Genomic DNA, 20,403 nt, shown 5'->3' with positions numbered 1-20,403 from the left:
ATTGCAACGAACGAAATGGCATAGATGCCCTAGCGGCAACTGCTACCAAAAAGACTAAGTTTTCACTCTAATGGCATATAAAACAACATAATGTTATTCTACATCCCACCAGACTGAAAACAATGGGAACCTTCTCTGGTTACACCTCCGAGGCTTCTACAATTTGCGAGCCATAACGGATGCTGAGACTAAGGAAGATGAGGGAATTTTACAATTTATAATTCACGTCCAATCTGCTCAGCGCGGTAAAGTTCCAACGAGAACTTTACCGCGTTTTACGTTTCTCGTAAAACTTGTTATATAAACTTATTAAAATAAATCAAAACTTTTTGAGTTATTAAAGATTTTATTTTAATTTTTCATGAGAAAAATGCATGTTTTTAACCGATTTTTCAAGTTTTTACAAAAAAGTAAAAATTACCAAAATTGAATCTAATAAAAAACTCCTTACTAAAAAAACCTTTTAATGCTAACAAAAGGTGAGTTATAGGTAATTGAATGTATATTTTTTTCGGCGAGTACCCAAATCTAGGCATTCAAGATTAAATTACGGGAAAATGATGCATTTAAGAACATAAACGTATTAAAGACTTGTGAAAGTGCTTGCTTAGAAATATCTATTAAATGAGATCCCGAACAAGTTGATAGAGTCCTTTTCATAAGCATTTTTCAGTGCGTCACAAATGATAGAAAAAAAGGTAAGTCCGTGATAATACACATTTATGACATTTATTCTAATATGACATTTTAGTTAAATCTGACAGTTGTCACATTTTATTTGCAATTTTACATAAAAACAAATCAATTGTGTTTATTGCATTTATAAAATGGTATTTTCTTTGATTTGTATAGTCTTATAAATCGTACAGATTATATTCGTAGATAAATTAGATATATAATTCGTAAATAATTTTTTCTTCGATTATAGCGCCATCTATTGATAACTAGAATAACTAGAATAAATGTTATAAAAATGTCTGTAATCACAGACGTGCCTTTTTTCTGTGATATACAATTTAATGCGTTAGAAATAAATCGAAAAACTGTGATGCACTGAAAAATGCTCATGAAAAGAACTCTAGCATTAAAATTTATGCTCCAAAAATTTTTCAAAGATTATCTTTTCAAAATTTTTCAAAAAAATGTTATCGTTTTTTTTTAACAACTCCGTTAATTTGTACGATATCAGGTTCACCTAAAAACGATTCGAAAGATAATTCCAAGGGCTATTAAAACACGTTGAATTTAATCTTTTAAACCCATCACTTTTTTAAAAATCAAAGGATAAATGGCAACGTTTGCATGGTTCTTACAGCAAAATTTGAGCTTTAAACGTTTCTGTCTCGGTTATTTTTCACCCTACAAAAATAGTAAAACAGTTAAATATTTCGTATAGAAAAAACTGAAATTTGGTTACCATTTTTTACGTATATTGAGTATTTTTTCCTCTTTAATATTAAGTTATTATCGAAAGAAAACTAAAACGACGATAATTTTTAAAAATTCTGATTTTTTAAATTATATCTTTTTTTCAAAAATATGCATTCTAAAGCGGCGAAAATTGTTAAAATCATTACTTATGCTAATACAAAGAAATTCTTGTAAGGATTACTATAAATTTTAATTTTTGTGGAAATGGCGTATGTTTTATTTTTCACTTTTTCCTAAAACATTCGAAAGGGTTCTCTTATTTTCATCATAACTTGTTTAATTTTGATGGTAATAACTTCTTCTGGAGCTGATTTGATAGGTATTCCAAAGTGCTTTGACAAGTATTTATAGTCTGTTCGCTAAACTCAGACGCAAATTTCTAGATATTTTAGTCGGTAATTCTGCCAATTTTAGTAAAATTGACAAAAAATAATTACTAAATAGTTAATAATCACTAAATAGTTAGTAATTTTGCCAGTTTTTGCAAAATTGGCCAAAAACAAAAAAATTATCGACTAAAATATCTAGCCAGTTGCGTCTGAGTTTAGCGAACCGACTATAGCAGGTATATTTTATAAAATGCATCGTTTTCCAGTTATTTAAGCTTGAATATTTAGATTTGAGTGCTCATCGAAAAAAAATATACATTCAATTACCCATAACTCACTTTAAATTAACATTAGTTTAGTTCTTTAAGTGAAGAGTGTATTCAATTTTTTATTATCTTCAATTTTGGTGATAATAACTTTTTTTGGAAAAGCTCATAATTTTTGAGTTATACGTGAAAAACAGCTTTAAAACATGCATTTAAAAAAAAATAAAATCTTTGATCTTTAATAACTCAATAAGTATTAATTTATCTTAAGGTGATACAGTAGCGATTAACAGGTAGCCAAAACGCGTTCCAAGATTGCGGCTGTAATTTTGAATATTTTTTCGAGATATTTGGCACACGTATTCGTAATATAATAAAGAATGGCGGTACAGAGCCCAATTTGAAAAATATATTAATATCTGGAAATTACTCTGTAATTAAATACAATATTAAAAAAACGAGCCTGTACCGCCATTAAGAAGAACAAAAAAATACACTTTCTTCAAATAAACTTTTTTATCCGATGCCTAGATTTTGTGTCATTTTGGAACCACTAATGAAATAAAAAACTTTAGTAGTTCCAAAATGACACAAAACTAGGCATCGGATAAAAAAGTTTATTTAAAGAAAGTGTATTTTTTTGTTCTTCTTAATGGCGGTACAGGCTCGTTTTTTAATATTGTATTTAATTACAGAGTAATTTCCACATATTAATATATTTTTCAAATTGGGCTCTGTACCGCCATTCTTTATTATATTACGAATACGTGTGCCAAATATCTCGAAAAAATATTCAAAATTACAGCCGCAATCTTGGAACGCGTTTTCGCTACCTGTTGATCGCTACTATTTCCTCTTAATAACTTTATCTAACAAATTTTGCTTATAATTTGTTCCTCTATCGATTTATGGTATTATTTCTAATAAAATAATTTTCACCGCCGAAAGGGGTGGCATCCACCCCCAGGGTAAAAGCGCAAGTTAGCATTATGTCACCTTTGTTCCTTGAGGTATCCTCTAACTGCTCAATAATTTTAATGAAAATCGATGGAGGTTCAACGAAATCGGAGGTGAAAACCTTCAGTGACTGCACTAAAGTAGTTTTTAGAAATCATAAATATGAATTAAACCTTTATTGGTGTTTATCTCAATATGTATAAAATGTGACATTCCTTGTTTTTCCCCTGTACTCTTCAAGTGGTCTTACTTTGTAGAAAACAAAAAATGACCAAGCGAATACCTACGAATTGGTTCCATCGTTCGTTCGTTTGTGTTCGCTTTAATTAGTGCAGTGAAGGTGCAGTTAACCCTAAGAATCCATATTATATATTAAACGGCAACAGCTAACGGTATAGAGACAGTAACACAGTGTAACAGTACACGACAGAGGAGTAAGGGAAACAGAAAGTAATAATATGGAAATAGAGCGAACAAAAGTATTAATACAAATTTATGGAAGATGGCTGTTGAAGAATGTATGAAGCTGTATGGATTTACATCAATAACTGCAGTGATATGGGCTCGAAAAAATCGTTAGTTGGAATACATGGCAGACACATTCATACAGTACACAGTGACAAAAAAGTGCTAAACAGAATTATGCCAGAAAAGACACTACGAGCAAGACAACAAATAAAAGATTATTTTCAGTAGGGTCACATCTCAAATTACCGAAGAGCGAGAATTGGAACAGGAAAGGAAAAAAGGCAAAAGCATTAACTAATAATATTAAATTTTTAAATGTTTTTAAATGTGGACCTTGTTACATCGTTCTTTCATTAATTTTTATAAAAAAGACTAGTTTTACCAGCTATAATTTGACTCCATCACCGTATTTATTATTAAATCGTAGTCTTTGAGAGCTAAACACATATATGCAACAATAAAAGCATGATAACACATAAAGAAGATGAAATGAAGATAATGTTATATATATACGTACCGCATTCCAGGAAAACCTTCCTTATGAGTGACCCTTCCAACATCCTGTGATGCCCTTCGGGACCTGTGATCCAAGCAGAAAACCAAGAATGAGGCGAAAGTAAAAAAATCATGCATTGTAAATAATAAAAAAAAAGAGCGCGACACTTGTGGAGTGCCGACAGAAGTGAATACTTCTTATAGATTATATTGGTTTCGATTCAATCAATATTATCTAATTTTATTTAATCTAATTAATTTTATTTAATTTTATTTGATGCTATTAATTTTACTTAATTTTATTTACTTCTATTGAGCTTTATTTGATTTTATCTAATTTTAATTTTGATTGAATTTTATTTAATTTTATCCAGTTTTGTTTAATCTTAATTTTATATTCTATATTTTTTTACTTATATTTATTTTTATATCTATAATTTTATTTCATTTTATGTAATGTTATTTAAATTTATTGAATTTTATTTATTATTATTTAATTTTATATAACTTTAATTAATTTTTGATTATTTTTATTTAATTTTATTTCGTTTTGCTTAATTTTATATATTTTATCTTTATTATTTTATTATTTATTATTAGGTTATTTTTTTTATTATATTATTTTATTCTATATAATAATTTTATTTCATTTAAAATTCGGGATTTATAGGTACTTAAAATCACCCTGAAACCAGTCAAACAATAGAAAAAATTCACGATATGTACTTATAGTCTAGATACGATATAAGGTCGATTTGCAACGATCTGTTTTATGTAATTTAGCATGTTAACAATTACAAAAAACAAGGGTTGTCCGATCTAATCTTGTTTTAACTATAATAATTTAATAATTAAAAAATGACATTTTTTATGAATTTAAAAAAAATTCGACTCGTGCAGATATTATTTCAGATTTTTTAGGTCATTCTAAACAAAAAAGGTCTTTTGTCATTTTTCTCTAAAGTTGATCGTTTTCTTCTAGTTATAAACAATTTAAAACTGAAAAAAGAACGAAAGATGACGATTTTCAAGGCTCAAAAACATAAGTATAAAATATCATTTTTGAAATTACGAAGTACCTAAATTCAAGTTCAAACCTTATTCTATCAGTTCTTGATAAGTCTTTTGGACTTATTTCATTCTGAAACATTGATTTTTATTTGTTAATGCCCGTCTCCCCATAAGGAACCTTTCTCATTAACAATTAAAAAAGTTTTAGAATAAAAAATGGCTAAAATTCTTATCGAGACCTGATAGAAAAAGGTTTGAACTTGAATTTATGTACTTGATTACAAAAATGATATTTTTTACTTGCGTTTTTGAGCCTTGAAAATTTTTATCTTTCGTCCTTTTTTCAGTTTTAAATTGTTTATACCTCGAAAACGATCAACTTTAGAGAAAAATTACAAAAGATCTTTTTTGTTTAGAATGAACCAAAAAATCTGAAATAATATCTGCGCAGGTCGAATTTTTTTTTAATTCATAAAAAATGTCATTTTTTAATTATTAATTAATTATAGTTAAAACAAAATTAGATCGGGCAACTCTTGTTTTTTGTAATTGTTAACATGCTAAATTACATATTATCCAATAATTTTTATCCATTAAACAGATGGGTGCAAATCGAACTTATATCGGATCTTCTACTATTAGTTTACTTAGAAAGTTAAATTAAGTGTATAGTACGGTATACAGCAAGCAAGGTTACGACTCGAGTCACGATTTTTGAATCACGCCAAATACGATTTTAGTCCTATTAGTTTACTTAGAAAGTTAAATTAAGTGTATAGTACGGTATACCGCAAGGTTACGACTCGAGTCACGATTTTTGAATCACGCCAAATACGATTTTAGTCCCGTCAAAATTCCATACCGAGCGATAAGAAGTATTCACTTCAAAAATGTCATGCAATAGTTGTTGAATATGAGAGATTAAAAAACGAATTTTGAAAAATAAAAGATAATAAATGACTGATTGATTGTTGTTTGCATCATTTGATTTTTATATAATTTTACTAACAGTAATCTACTACTTAATGTAATCTAACAGATGTGTCCAAGTGTGAACGTTTATGAATCATCTCCTCGTCTACCTTTTCTCCTTCGTAAGGATGTAATGGCGTCATGTAATTTGTTTGACATTAAAGTTAATTTGAACAAGGCATTCATTTTATATCTATCAAACAATGCAAACAACTTTAAAATATTTATGAATCTATATGTATGTACATATATGTATACAGGGTGTTTCATTGGGAAAGTAACATACGTTAACTGTAGAAAGAGGACACTTAGGTGGTCTCAAAAATATCATACTTAATGGGTCTTACTTCATTAATAACAAAGATAAATACTGCATTTTCTTATTTGGTTCATAACTTTTTAACCACACTGTATATTTATTTTAAATTTGGCCCGCAAATATTCTTTAAGGTGTCCAATCAATTAATTTATTTACAACTGTAAAACATCCAGGTCCGTATTAAAAAATATTGGAAAAATGTTCCGACACAAAAACAACACCCAGTAGGTACATTAATTTTTTTTAAAATGGTTTTTGCATTTGAAAAGAGGATGAAAAACTAAATTTAGTGGTATACTTTGAATTGTCGGCAAAATGATTTTTCTGGTAAAATTTTAAATTTGAATTGAGATACGACTTACGAGATAAAAAAATTGAGATACGACTTACAACTTATTAAACAAACTGTATATTTATTTTATATTTAACACCGAATATTACTTAAGGTGCTCAATCAATTAATTTATTTACAATTATAAAAAATCCAGGGCAGGATTAAAAAATATTGAAAAAATGCTCCGACCCAAAAAACACCCTGTACAAAATTTTTTTAATGGATTTTGCATTTAAAAAGTTGATGAAAAACTACATTTAGTTTTATACTTTGAATTTTCGGCAAAATGATTTTTCTAGTAAAATTTTGAATTTTAATTCTGAAATTATGTGAATTGCGAGAGTTTGAAGTAAAAAAATTAAAATGTTACTTAACTTTAAATAATACCATTATTTAATATAAATGGGTAAAATGTTAACATTTCAGTGTTTTTTTTATTATGGCGACAAATAATTCATAACAAATATTTACCTTTAATTAATGAATAAATAATAAAAAGTCCACAAAAAATACATAACTTTAATCAACGAACTATCTTAAAAATTAAAAAAAAACAGAAAATTTTTTCCAAAAAATAACTTATTAAAATTATAGTGATTGTTCAAAATGGCCACCACCTTGTTGAAGACAAAGTCTTGCCCTTTTTGCTATTTGTCTGACTGAATTTCTAATCTTCGTCCCTACTATTTATTTCTTCGTTATAAACTTTGGATTTCAGATATCCAAAAGTTATTATTTAGCAATTTTTTTCTGATTTTTAATTTTTAAGATAGTTCGTTGTTAAGTTGTGTATTTTTTGTGGACTCTTTATTATTTATTCATTAAAGATGAATATTTGTTATGAATTATTTGTCGCCATGATAAAAAAAATACTAAAATGTTAACATTTTACCAATTTAGATTAAATAATGGTATTAATTAAAATTAAGTCACATTTTAATTTTTTTTACTTCACATAATTTCAGAATTCAAATTCAAAATTTTACCCGAAAAGTCATTTTGCCGAAAACTCAAAGTATACCACTAAATTTAGTTTTCCATTCTCTTTTGAAATGCAAAATCTATTTTAAAAAAAAATTAATGCATGTTTATTGGGTCGGAACATTGTTCCAATATTTTTTTAATCCGTCCCTGGATTTTTTATAATTGTAAATATACCTTAAAAATATTTGGTGTTAAATATAAAATAAATATACAGTGTGGTTAACAAGTTGTAAGTCGTATTTCATTTTTTTTTCTACTTCGAGCTTTCGCATTTCACATAATTTCAGAATTCAAATTCAAAATTTGGCCAGAAAAATCATTTTGCCGAAAATTTAAAGTATACCTACTACTAAATTTAGTTTTTCATCCTCTTTTCAAATGCAAAATCTATTTTAAAAAAATTTAATGTACAGGGTGTTGTTTTTGGATCGTAACATTTTTCTAAACATTTTTAGTCCGGACCTGGATTTTTTACAATTTGAAATAAATTAATTAATTGTACACGTTAAATAATAATTTCGTGCCAAATATAAAATAAATATACAGCGTGGTTAAAAAGTTATGAACCAAATAAGAAAATGGCAAAATAGATAAAACACCAAGTACCTTTGTTATTAATGAAGTAAGACCCATTAAGTATGATATTTTTGAGACCGCCTAGTGTCCTCTTTCTACGGCTAACGTATGTTAGCCGTAGTAATGAAACACCCTGTATATAAAAATATGTAATATGTATGTGGTATTCTCTGATAACTTGAATTTTAAAAGAATTTCATATAGTTTATTAAATTTAGAAGTTTTCACTATTTTAAATACGTCACTAATTCATTCAGTATGAAAGATTATCAAAAACTGATCCTTTTACATTATCACCATTTACGTAGAAAGCACTGCATTGGCTATGATCCAGTACATAATTTAAATAAGTTGATCTTATTATGTTTCATCTTTTTAGTTCTATTATTTTTGCCATAACTGGCATACGTAGTCAGTTCGCGGCAATTCTGGCTAACAATTTTCGTATTCCCGTAACGTAGTGTCAAACACTAACGAAATGTAGAACTTTCGATAAATTTAATAGGTTATGTGGCCAAGGTTTAATCGTTTATTTATATCAGCGATTTCGATGTTTGAAGTATTGACAGTTATTCCAAAATATTTTTATCTTCTACTTTCGGGAACATATAGTTTATATTCATATTATTTATATAAAAAAACTGTTTCGTGATAGCGTAACTCAAGCAACGGAAAGGAAGGCTTAATGGTAAACATTTAGGGACCATGTTGCTTTTAGTATGAAGTATATATTTCGTCCTTTCTTCTTTTATTTATAGTACTTTAGTTCTTCGATGAGATTCCGCGTTAGTGAGCTTACATTTCTAAATTTCTGTGGCTTATTCCTATAGAAGCATATCGTATGCATTTCTATAACTTACGTAGAAGTATTTGAAATAAAAAAAAACAAATACCACAAATTCGTAATATAAATCTAAAAGTGTGTTCAAGTTATCAAAGAATACCTTACTTATCAAAAATAAACCTGTAATAAAACTGTATATAAATAAAAATGATTCATGCAAAAAAATGTAACCTGACCAGTATGAACATGCAACCATTTTTATTGCTCTAGTACACCATGATTTTTTATGGTGACCCTTTGGAACATGCCATTTAGTCATTGCAAGACAATATTTATGTACATTTATTGTAAATAATTCGATATACATACTATAAACTATAAATTACTTCTATAAAGAATAAAACAATATACCTACGTAAAAATTTTTTTGCCGTAAGAGAAATTTTTTTCGTTTACACTATATTAAAGACCACTGCATTTTTGAAGGTAGTGAACATAGAATATTAATGCGCTTAAAACAATGTTAATGTATTTAATGTCCAACTGGTTTATTATCTGACAAATAATGACATTATGTCGAAGTCTGTTAAGTACGATATAACGCCCTAGGGTGTTACTAACTTAGATACTGCCAACTTAGATACGTAACGACTTAGATACTGCCAAGTTGACAAATATCAACCTAAGTAAAACTATGGTTACCACAATTACGTTACTACTGTTACTGGTAAATGTACTTATTTGAAAACTAATTAATTCAAAATTCATTCAAAGTTTTCGCATATAAAGAATAATTTAGTCGGACATTAAACGTTGAAGGCACCAAGGGTATTATAATAATAACGCTTTCGGTCAACGTATATCCCTCGGACCGAAGGCCCTCGGTCTATACACCATTGACCTCAAGCGTTATTATTCTTATAATACCCTTGGTACCTTAATAACTATAACAGTATCACTCTGAGACTGGATACAGCCTTTGTAACATATCGACAAAACACATTTCTTTCACGACAAACATATTTATTGATTAAATACGCTTTTTTTTTTACTATATTTTCCTTCATTATGTTTACTTAACTCTTATCTCACAAATCTCTTAAATTTATTACCTCGACCCTTCTCCATTTCAGTTTTATTTTTTGTATATAAAATTTGGTCATTTTTGATGTGTCGAATTTCCTAAACCTGTCCGATTTAAGTGATTTTTTTAATATGTTATAGCCTTATTCTTTAATAATATCGCAATAATCTTTAATAATATCGTAATAATATTGTTGCTAAACAGGTAAATTTTCATTGTATACCGGGTGGACGAATCAAACTGTGTTTTTTTTTCAAAGTTCGAATCACCCTGTGGAATATTCTATACTAAATTTACAGTCAAGATGCAGTATAAATAAACAAACCAAGACACGTTAAATGCTACTATGGGCCATTCCACGAACATACGCCTGTTTTGGATTACTTCGACAACGAATATTTTACTGTACAAAATAAGAAGAACGAAAGTAAATTGCAAATTACATTGTTGTTTATTGGAGTAATTATTAGCGCCATTTACTTTCGTACTTCCTATTTTGCACAGTAAAATATTCGTTGTCGAAGTAATCCAAAAGAGGCGTATGTTCGTGGAATAGGGTATAGGACCACTCTTGAATCATAATTTACAATGTATACACATTGCAAATCCCAAATCATGATTTCTACAGTTTGAACATTGTAAATTATATTTAACGTGTCTTGGTTTGTTTATTTCTACTGCATCTTGATTGTAAATTTAGTATAGCATTTATAAAATGCTGAAATTAAAACCCAACTATAGCCTCAGGTTTTCTTAACATTCTGTTTTTTGATTCATTTGATTATGTTAGATAACAAGAAACTTAGGTACTTTAACAACTAGCCATGTTCTTCATCAGTACAGACTGTTTCTAAATAAGTGCGACAAACTTTAAGGGGTAATTCTGCATATGTCCGCAAATGCTTCGTATCCGAGATACGGTATGTTGAATTTTTTCTTACAAACTAACGATTTATTGTTTGCTATACAACCAGTTGAGATAAGCAAATGAAATTTAAGAGATATCGATGCTTTGGGACTAAACGATAATATACTTCATCGTCTAGAGTACGCCTACGTATCAAACAAAACGTGTTCTGATACCGTCTCTTGTAACAAGAAAGAAGAAGATTTTCTGTTGGAGTGAATGCACAGAGAGTGATAAACTCCAAACAGACGTAGGAAAAAAAAGACATTCTACATGTAAATTGTAATTCTCCTTGTCTATTCGAATCAAGGCCATATTTGTTAAAAGTCTTATCACAACCCATGGTTAAAATGTCAAGCTAGATAGGTTTTTTGGGTCAATGAAAGGTCGGTTTTTTGGAGTCTTCTAAAAACCTCCTCGTTAACTTGTCTTCTTACTGCTCTTTCAAACCTGTTTTATTAGAAATAAACTGGGAATATTTTTGTTTTTAGCCATTCTGGAGAAATCTCATTACTGATGGTAAACCCTCTCTAACACCGAGAGCAGACACTTCCAACGTTCGATCAATCAGGGAACAAGCCAAAGGATACCGTTTCCCATTTGTTTTTGTATTGATTCATCATCCTGCACCCTCCGAGGGTAGTTTCATTAGCTATTGGGCAGTTGCACCACTTCGGTGATAACTTCGTTCCACGGATTTGGTACCAGACACCAAGGATCGTTGTTGGAACATGTGAAAAGGGGTTTGTTTTGGGGGACATTTGTTCATACCAGTTAAAGACATATTTTTTTTTTCTAGTAATATTCAGGACATTTCATACTTTCATAATTTAATTACACATATATGTTTTTCTTTCTCCACAAATTTAAGTACATTTTAGATATAACAGCCATACCTTACAGTTAGTAGTGTTCCCCAAATTTATATAATTCCTGGTAGAAGTTTCGAGCTCGAATATTCTCCACCTACATGTTCTTTTCACTTGGTTTGTATTAATTTTAGACTTGTTTCCTCATTTAATTTAAAAATAATATTAGTTCAATTCACCTAAATTTAAAATCATTTAACTTGCTTCATAATTTTCAATTTTTATTAGATTTTTTGGTAAATATTATTTAACTTTCGCTATTAAACTTTTTATATTAAATTCGAATAAATCCCTAGTACCCATCCCCTCAGGAAGGTACTAGTTTTACTTGCTGTTAGTATTTAGAACCACTAGTCAGAAAAGGATCTTTGTATCCAGTACTAAGTTGGTTCATTTAGGGACTTGTTACCCGTCAACTCATTGAGAGTTGTATAATATATATTATATACATTAGGTATTTTCATTGTTCTAATATCAGGTAGTATTCAATTAGGGTGTACGTATTACAATCGTACAAGTGTTATTCGGTGAAGGGTTCATACTAATCTAGGTGTAGTTTGTACTTCCTATATTAGAGGTACTCATTTGTAAAATTTTCTAACCTCATTCACATTATGGTTACATTATTTAATTGTATAAATCTGTAAATGACTTTCACTAGTATCTACCATTTCTTGTCATTTTAGAGTCACATACTAGTCACTTGTTTTAACTCAGAGATTGTGAATATCTAGTAGTTATATTTAATAAATATATACATTTATTGTGAATTTTTTTTAATTCTTTAAATTTATACATTTAATATACTTGTACTACAAATTTAATATACTCTATAGCAGCGTAGAATACCTGGAAGAGTGTTAACCTAGTTAGCCTTCTTCTGGCGCCCAAAAATTTATTCTATTTTCATTATATTATTATATTTACTCTATCTATCTTCTGAACATTATCTTAATATCTTCTTTTCTAGCCATCATTATCATTTCCTTTAATTTATTGTCTGGTCAAAAATAGGCGTGCAAATTGGCAGAATCCTTCCTTGAGTGTCAAGTGGCCATTCTCTTGCATATTTAGCTAGCCATTCAAGTTACATTTATCTATTCATAATTTTTTCATCCCCTTTCTCTATCAAGTATACTGTTTTCATTTGCATAGTTCCATACTAGTACTACTGCAAAGTAGTATTCTAGTTACTTCGGCTTCTTCAACGTAGAAGCCATCCATTTTTGTTCCTTTGGCTACATTAAGTAGGTCTTCTTTTTCCTACGTCTGTTTGGAGTTTATCACTCTCTGTGCATTCACTCCAACAGAAAATCTTCTTCTTTCTTGTTACATCGGCTTCCCAACGTGGTGCCTTATTTTTGGTCTAAGACAGTATTCATTTAGGTCATTTCTTTTCTTTTATCTGAAGTTTCTTTGTTATTTCCGTTGGTATATCTATACTCATTTTATTACTTATTTATTTTATCGTTAATATTTTCTGATATTTATCAGGTATTCTTATACGCTGTATTTATTTATTTTTTTTCCATATTTTGAGACCTCATTATAGTTTATGATTGTGCAACTCACATTCTAGATTAGATTTTGTATTTTATTGGGAACTTATATTTAATATTGCTATTACTTATATTACATACAACATATATTTTATTCCTCCATCCAATAGTGGTATATTTGGAGGTACACTTAAGCGTTGATCATATATATTTTTTTTCTAGAGTGGTAGTAAGTTACATATAACTAAAAATTTATTTCCAGTATTTAGGTACTAGATTTTCTTAAGTATACTTTATTTACTGGATCATTTATTTATTTACTTGATCTTATTTATTTATTCGCTTATATACCTGATAATATATATTTGCTGGCCGTTTTGATTTTGTTGGTGTGTTGCTAATCTTTTCTCAGTACTTATATATTCTGCGTGCAAACTTAGTTATATTTCATACTTCTGATCTTTGGACTGTTTGTCAATAATTTTGTTATCATCATGTGTGCTTTTAAAGTGGAACATCTTCTGGTGGACGAATTGGACTATGAGTTGAATATTAGGGACGTAGTACCAGAGGAGTCGGCAACAGTCGATAGAAAACGCAATCTTCTGCGGGGTGCTTTAAAACAAGAAGCAGGCAATAGGAGTTTTCTCCAAATTTCAGCTGCACATATTCCTTTTGAGGAACAACAGAAAGGAATCTCTGAAACATTAGACAGCTTGTCTAAAAAAATCGAGAAGTTTCGGGGAACTGTAAATGATGCAGAATACGCGCGATTAACATCTCGTTTAGCCCATATTTCTGGCCGTGTACACTTGTTACACTGTGCTACTGAAGAACAGGAACCTTTTAAGAAGTCTGTTTCTCTTAGAATATTAACCCTAGAGGGTGAACTTGATTCTAGAGTTAACCCCGTAGCTACCTCTACTCCTAATGCTCCCGTCAACGTATCTAGCTTCACCTACCCCAAACCTGTGCAAGTACACAAATGGGGTATTTCATTTTCTGGTGAAAAACAGCACACTGATGTAATGTCGTTTTTAGAAAGGGTTGAATGTCTTCGTGTGTCTAGAGGTGTCTCTGAAGAGGATTTGTTTGCTGCTTCTGCTGAACTGTTCACCGGTCCAGCTTTTACATGGTTTATGAATAATAGGGGTAGTTTTTCTTGTTGGTTGGATCTGATTAAAAGGTTGAAGTCAGATTTTCTTCCTTACTCATTCCAGGACGATTTACTAGATCAAATTAAAAATCATAAGCAGAAACCTGGGGAATCTGTTACTATGTTTATTAATACTATATTAGGTATGTGTAGTCGTCTAGACACTCCTTTGTCAGATTTATCTAAAATTAAAATTATCCTTAAGTGTCTATTACCCTTTTACCATCAACAATTAGCTCTGATGGACATTCAGAACATTGATGACCTCACTGTAAAGTGCAAACGTTTGGAGGAAACGTTATCCTGGTCTTCTCAACCTCCATCCACATCTAGATCCTCTTCTAATTCTTCTTCTCAGCCAACTTCCTTTAGGCAACGTTCTTGGCAAAATAAGGGTCATGAACATAATGTTTCTGTTGTTAGTTCTGTTGTCTGCTGGAATTGTGGTCAGGTTGGCCACCCGTTTTACAATTGTAGGATTCCTCAAACCCGTATTTTCTGCCATGGTTGTGGCCTAGAGAACACCCTTAAAAGGAACTGTTCTAAGTGTTCGGGAAACGAAATGTCGGAGTTCCGTCCCCTGAGCGTTTCTCCGTCCACCTCCCAATCAGGGAATCAAACTCCATCAGACAACGAGACCGTCGGCCCAAGCACACCCAGCAACTCAAACCCATCTTCCAGTCGGAAAGGGAAGAGAGTACCGTTCAAGAAACAAGCACACACCACAAATCAAAATCAGTCCAGAAATTAACTTTTTGTCAGGATACGTTGAATTCGCAGGGTTCACATGATTACAAATCCACAAATTCTTCTTTAATTAGTAGTGTTAAGCATAATAATAATTTTGATAGTGAAGTAGTTCCATATAACGGTTGTAGCCAACCAAATACTTTAGACTTAGATATTAATTCTCTATTGGTTAGGAAACAAAATGATAATAGGCCGTATCTACCTATACAAATTTTAGGACAACCGTGTTTAGCTTTATTAGATAGTGGCTCTAATATTTCTTTGATAGGGGCACATTCATTAAATTTATTGAAAATTGCTAATATTCCCATTATGCCCATTTCATCCTTGCAAGTATCTACAGCAGATGGTACAGTTCAGTCTATTACAGGCAAACTCCAAATTGAAATCACAGTGGCAAACTTATGTAGGCAAATTACATTTTATGTTATTCCTTCTGTACAGAATTCTATAATTTTAGGTATGGACTTCTTCAATGCATTTAATAGCACCTTAAGTTGTTCTGATTTTTCTTTTTCCATATCTGAATTCAATCTGTCTACTCTTAGTGCTATTCATGATTTTTCCAGTTTATCTAGTGCTGAACAAAGGCAATTGGAGAATATGATCTCTCAGTTTACTACTATTTCTTCAAATGACAAACTAGGTCGTACTTCATTAATATCTCACACTATTGAGGTGGGAAATCCTACTCCCTTCAGATTATATCAGTATCCCATACCTCAAGCCTGGCAGGCAGATTTAGAAAAAGAAGTAGATTCGATGCTTGCTTTAAATATCATAGAACATTCAACGTCGTCCTATTGTTCCCCACTCTGGTTAACAAAGAAGAAGGATGGATCCTTCAGGATCTGCTTTGATGGTCGAAAACTAAACAGTATCACCACTAACAGGGATGCTTATCCAATTCCCCGAATCGACGTGATTTTGAGCAAACTTCAGAATGCCAAATATATCTCTTCGATTGATTTGTCTAAGGCCTTCTTACAGATCCCACTGAGTGAAGAGAGCAAGAAGTATACTGCTTTTGCTGTCAGTGGTAAAGGACTGTTCCAGTTTGTCACCATGCCTTTCGGTCTTGTTTCTGCTCCCCAGACAATGTGTCGTCTGATGGATTTAGTCATTGGTCCACAGTTAGAGCCCTATGTTTTCTATTATTTGGACGATATTATGGTTGTCACCCCTGATTTTTCCCTTCATATGGAAATTTTAGATAAGTTGTTTTTACGTCTTAAGGAAGCTAATTTAACGATTAATTTGGATAAGTGTCAGTTTTGTCGCCCTAGTCTTAAGTTTTTGGGTTATGTTGTTGATAATCAGGGTCTAAGGACTGATCCTGAGAAAATAGTTGCTATTAAGAATTTCCCTATACCTAAGACCACCACCCAAGTCCGTAGGATATTGGGAATGTGTGGATATTATCGCCGGTTTGTACCTTCGTACTCTACCTTGTTGTCACCCCTTACTGATCTTCTGAAGAACAGGAAAAAAGGGCAGACCATTACTTGGACTCCTGAGGCCGATGAAGCTTTTAGGCGCGTTAAAGAGGCTTTAACTAGCGCACCGGTTATGATGTCACCTAATTTTAACGAGCATTTTTATTTGATGACTGATTGCTCTAATACTGCTTCTGGTGGCGTGTTGTTTCAGTTGAAAGATGGCTCTGAACATCCCATAGCCTACACGAGTAAGAAATTAAATAAGGCCCAGAAAAACTATTCCACCACGGAGAAAGAACTCTTAGCTATCATACATGGGTTAGAAGCATTCCGTTATTATTTAGAGGGTCGTAATTTCACTATAATTACGGACCATAGTTCCTTGGTATGGCTTCATAGTATGAAAAACCCATCTCAGAGACTTTCCCGATGGATATGCAAACTGGCTGCCTATTCATATAAAATTGTTCATCGAAAGGCCAACGGTGTAGTGGTTGCTGATGCTCTTTCCCGTGTCCATGATCTTAATGTTTTAGATTTGTCCACATTAACTCCTGATGAGTGGTATCACAATATGATTGATAGGGTCACTCAAGACCCACAAAATTATCCTGATTTTAAGGTAGAGAACAATATACTGTACAAACACATCTTAAGTCCTATAGAGTCCTTATCCAATATGTCGGAGTGGAAAATAGTTGTACCTACACCAAATAGGGAAAATATTCTGCATATGTTTCATGATGAAGTTACAGCTGGTCATTTTGGGTTTTATAAGACTTATCACCGTATTGCTGAATTATATTATTGGCCTGGCATGCGGAGGTCTATTAAAAAGTACATTTCTAAATGCATGGTTTGTGCTACTTGTAAACCAAGTAATTTACCACAAGCTGGACTTATGGGGTCCTTCAGGAACATTAATTTTCCTTGGCAGATGATCTCAATGGATCTCATTGGACCGTATCCTCGGAGCTACAAGGGTAATACCTATTGCTTGGTAGTTGTGGATTATTTCACCAAATTTCCTTTAGTTTGTCCTCTTCGTCAGGCCACAACTCCAGCAATTTTGAAATATTTGGAGGAACAAGTCTTTTTGGTGTATGGTGTTCCCCAAATTGTGTCATGTGACAACGGTCCTCAGTTTGTATCAAAGGCCTTTAAAGATCTTTTAGCTAAATATAAGGTTCAGAAGACCTTTTATAATGCTGCCTACCATCCTCAAGCCAATCATACTGAGAGAGTGAATCGCAGTATCGTCACAGCCCTTAGGTCCTATACATTCCCAGATCACAGAGCTTGGGATCAATATATCCATTCCATAGCTCAAGCCATAAGGACATCTGTCCATGAGGTGACCCAATGTTCTCCGGCATATCTCAATTTTGGTAGAAATGTTGCTTTATCTGGTGACTATTTTGGTGCAATTTCAGACACTTCCACAAATCTCCCTCAGATATCCGATAACCTTCATCGCTTAGATGATCTCCAGACTCTACCTCAAATTTTTTCTGACATTAGGAAGAAGTTAAAAACTTCCTATTTAAGGAACCAGCAGCAGTATAATTTGAGGAAAAGAGATCTGCGATTCTTCGTTGGAGATAGAGTGTTGAAGCGAAACTTTGTAAAGTCTAATAAGGGTGATGCTATTTCGGCAAAATTTTGCCAGAAATATATTCCCTGTACGGTTGTGAAGGTAATATCCCCTTTAGTGTATGAATTGAAGGACAATTCGACTAACAAACGAATTGGACAATTTCACATAAAGGATTTACTGCCTGATAACACCAGGGATGAGGTTGATTCGTCATCTTCGGAAGAAGATTAACTTTATAGGGTTGTTAGAGCTAACCTCTTCCTCTATTTGTCTTTAGCTCAATCCTTATTATTATTTGATATTATAGTCTAATGTTGTATTCACCATATAGGGCAGGTACATAGCAATTTTATCTTTTGGCATTGTTGTTAGCTGACTTCCAATTTAGGAATCATTAGGTTAATAATTTATGTAATACTCTTATGTATGAGCTTATCATTTTTTTTTGTATTATTAATGGTGCCCTTTAATTACCATGAGTCAACATTTAGCAACTAATCCTGTCGGTAGGATTATCTATTTAATAAGAACTTCACTTGTATTTTTAGTGTGTACACCTCACACCTTATTATAGAAGGGTGTTGATTATTATAGATTTATATTTGAATATGTAGGCTCATACAAGTAAGTTGGTTTAATATTGATATTTATTATGGAACTATGGAACTAACGATATTATACACTACTTATCTCAGGTTGTGTGTTTTATTTTTGATATTTGATTACATACTATCTTTTAAATATATCCTTTATTATCTTCTTATTGGATTTGCCATATAGGAAAGATGTTGTGGGTCTTAATTTGATATTGGTTACTGTATTGATATTTGTCACGGATCTCTTGAATACTTTGTAATAATTTATATCTTTATGCCCTAGACAATATGATTCTGGAATTAGTTTGGAATTTTGATGTGTGTATGGATTTCTTCTTCTGAACTAGTCTGCCAATACTCTGTTAATTCTAGATAGTGAATACGTGGGTTCGAAATTCAGCAACTGATCACTGCTATCCGATTTCGTGACCTATGTCTTCATGGCAGAGTACGCAGACGTCTATTCGTCATCACATCCTTGTGTAATTAGTCTAATTATTCCAGTTACATGTTTACCATTTGATAGGGAAGTATTTAGTTTATATTATGTCTCGTACTTCATAGTATGTTTTGTTGTTGACTATCCCTATACATAGTAGTTCGTTAATTTGGTGTTTGGGGTGTTTAGACAAATGATTAATTTTTTTTAGTATTTTCCCACTTCTTTCCTTAGGCATCAGTTGTTGTTTAGATTCAGGAATATTTCCTGGATAATTCTATGTATGCGAGAACCCATGAATCTACAGTTTTATTTAAAATTGGTTGCACGTTCTCAACATATTTTTTTTTCTTTCTATCATGTATCATGGTGTCATAGAACTTGTAAGTTCTCTATTTAGATTTTATTATTACAATTGGTTCTTTACCTATGTTTGGTTATTCTAATACCCCTGTTGTAGCAAGATGCTATAATTAGTGTGAATACCAGCATGAACCAATTTTAGTTCATTTAGTATTAGTGAGAATTGGTCCAAAAATCTTTCTGATCGTTCTTCTTTGGATATGCTCTTATAAATCTGGTGTCCATTGATAGTCCGATTTTGGATTAAGTGTCCGATTCTTCACTTATTTTGTTTATTCGGTTGGATAGGTTCGTGTTACCGGATGTGGGTGTACGTAGACCTAATTTATTTCTATGATTTAGTATTGGTGTGAATTGGTCAATAAATCTTCCTGGTCGTTCTTCTTTGGATATGCTTTTATGAATCTGGTGTCCACTGATAGTCCGACTTTGGATGTCTTTGAGTGTCCGGTTCCACATTTATTTTGGTTAATGAGTTTGGATACCTTTGGTATGTTTATTATTTGTATTATTTGATATTGGTGAGAATCGTTCCATAAATCTTCCTGATTGTCCTTCTCTGGATATGCTAGTACGAATCTGGTGTCCATTGTTAGTTCAGTTTTGGATTAAGTGTTCGATTCTTCACTTATTTTAGTTATTGATTTCTTTGGTCTTACTTTAGTATATTTACTTGCGTTATTGTACGAATAGGCTCACACCTTTGCCTGGTTGTTCGTCCTTGGATATACACTTTATAAAGCTGATGTCCCTGGATAGTTCAATTTTGGATTTAGGG

The 20,403-nt window shown here is 31.4% G+C and overlaps 1 protein-coding gene across 5 annotated transcripts in view; it reads right to left on the bottom strand.

Annotated features, from left to right (window-relative positions):
• LOC114336519 (TLD domain-containing protein 2) overlaps window positions 1-20,403 on the bottom strand; it is a 911,210-nt gene that overhangs the window by 706,841 nt on the left and 183,966 nt on the right. For 3 of the 5 annotated variants that reach the window (XM_050659400.1, XM_050659405.1, XM_050659402.1), the window contains one exon: window positions 3,969-4,031. The exons of the other annotated variants lie outside the window; for them this stretch is intronic. In XM_050659400.1, the coding sequence (XP_050515357.1) occupies window positions 3,969-4,031 (63 nt within the window). The remainder of the gene's footprint in view (window positions 1-3,968; window positions 4,032-20,403) is intronic. 5 annotated transcript variants of the gene reach the window in all.

The sequence above is a fragment of the Diabrotica virgifera genome, chromosome 8 (genome assembly GCF_917563875.1).
Source record: "Diabrotica virgifera virgifera chromosome 8, PGI_DIABVI_V3a".
Classification (NCBI taxonomy): Eukaryota; Metazoa; Arthropoda; class Insecta; order Coleoptera; family Chrysomelidae; genus Diabrotica; species Diabrotica virgifera.
This window is presented reverse-complemented; position numbering and strand designations above follow the sequence as displayed.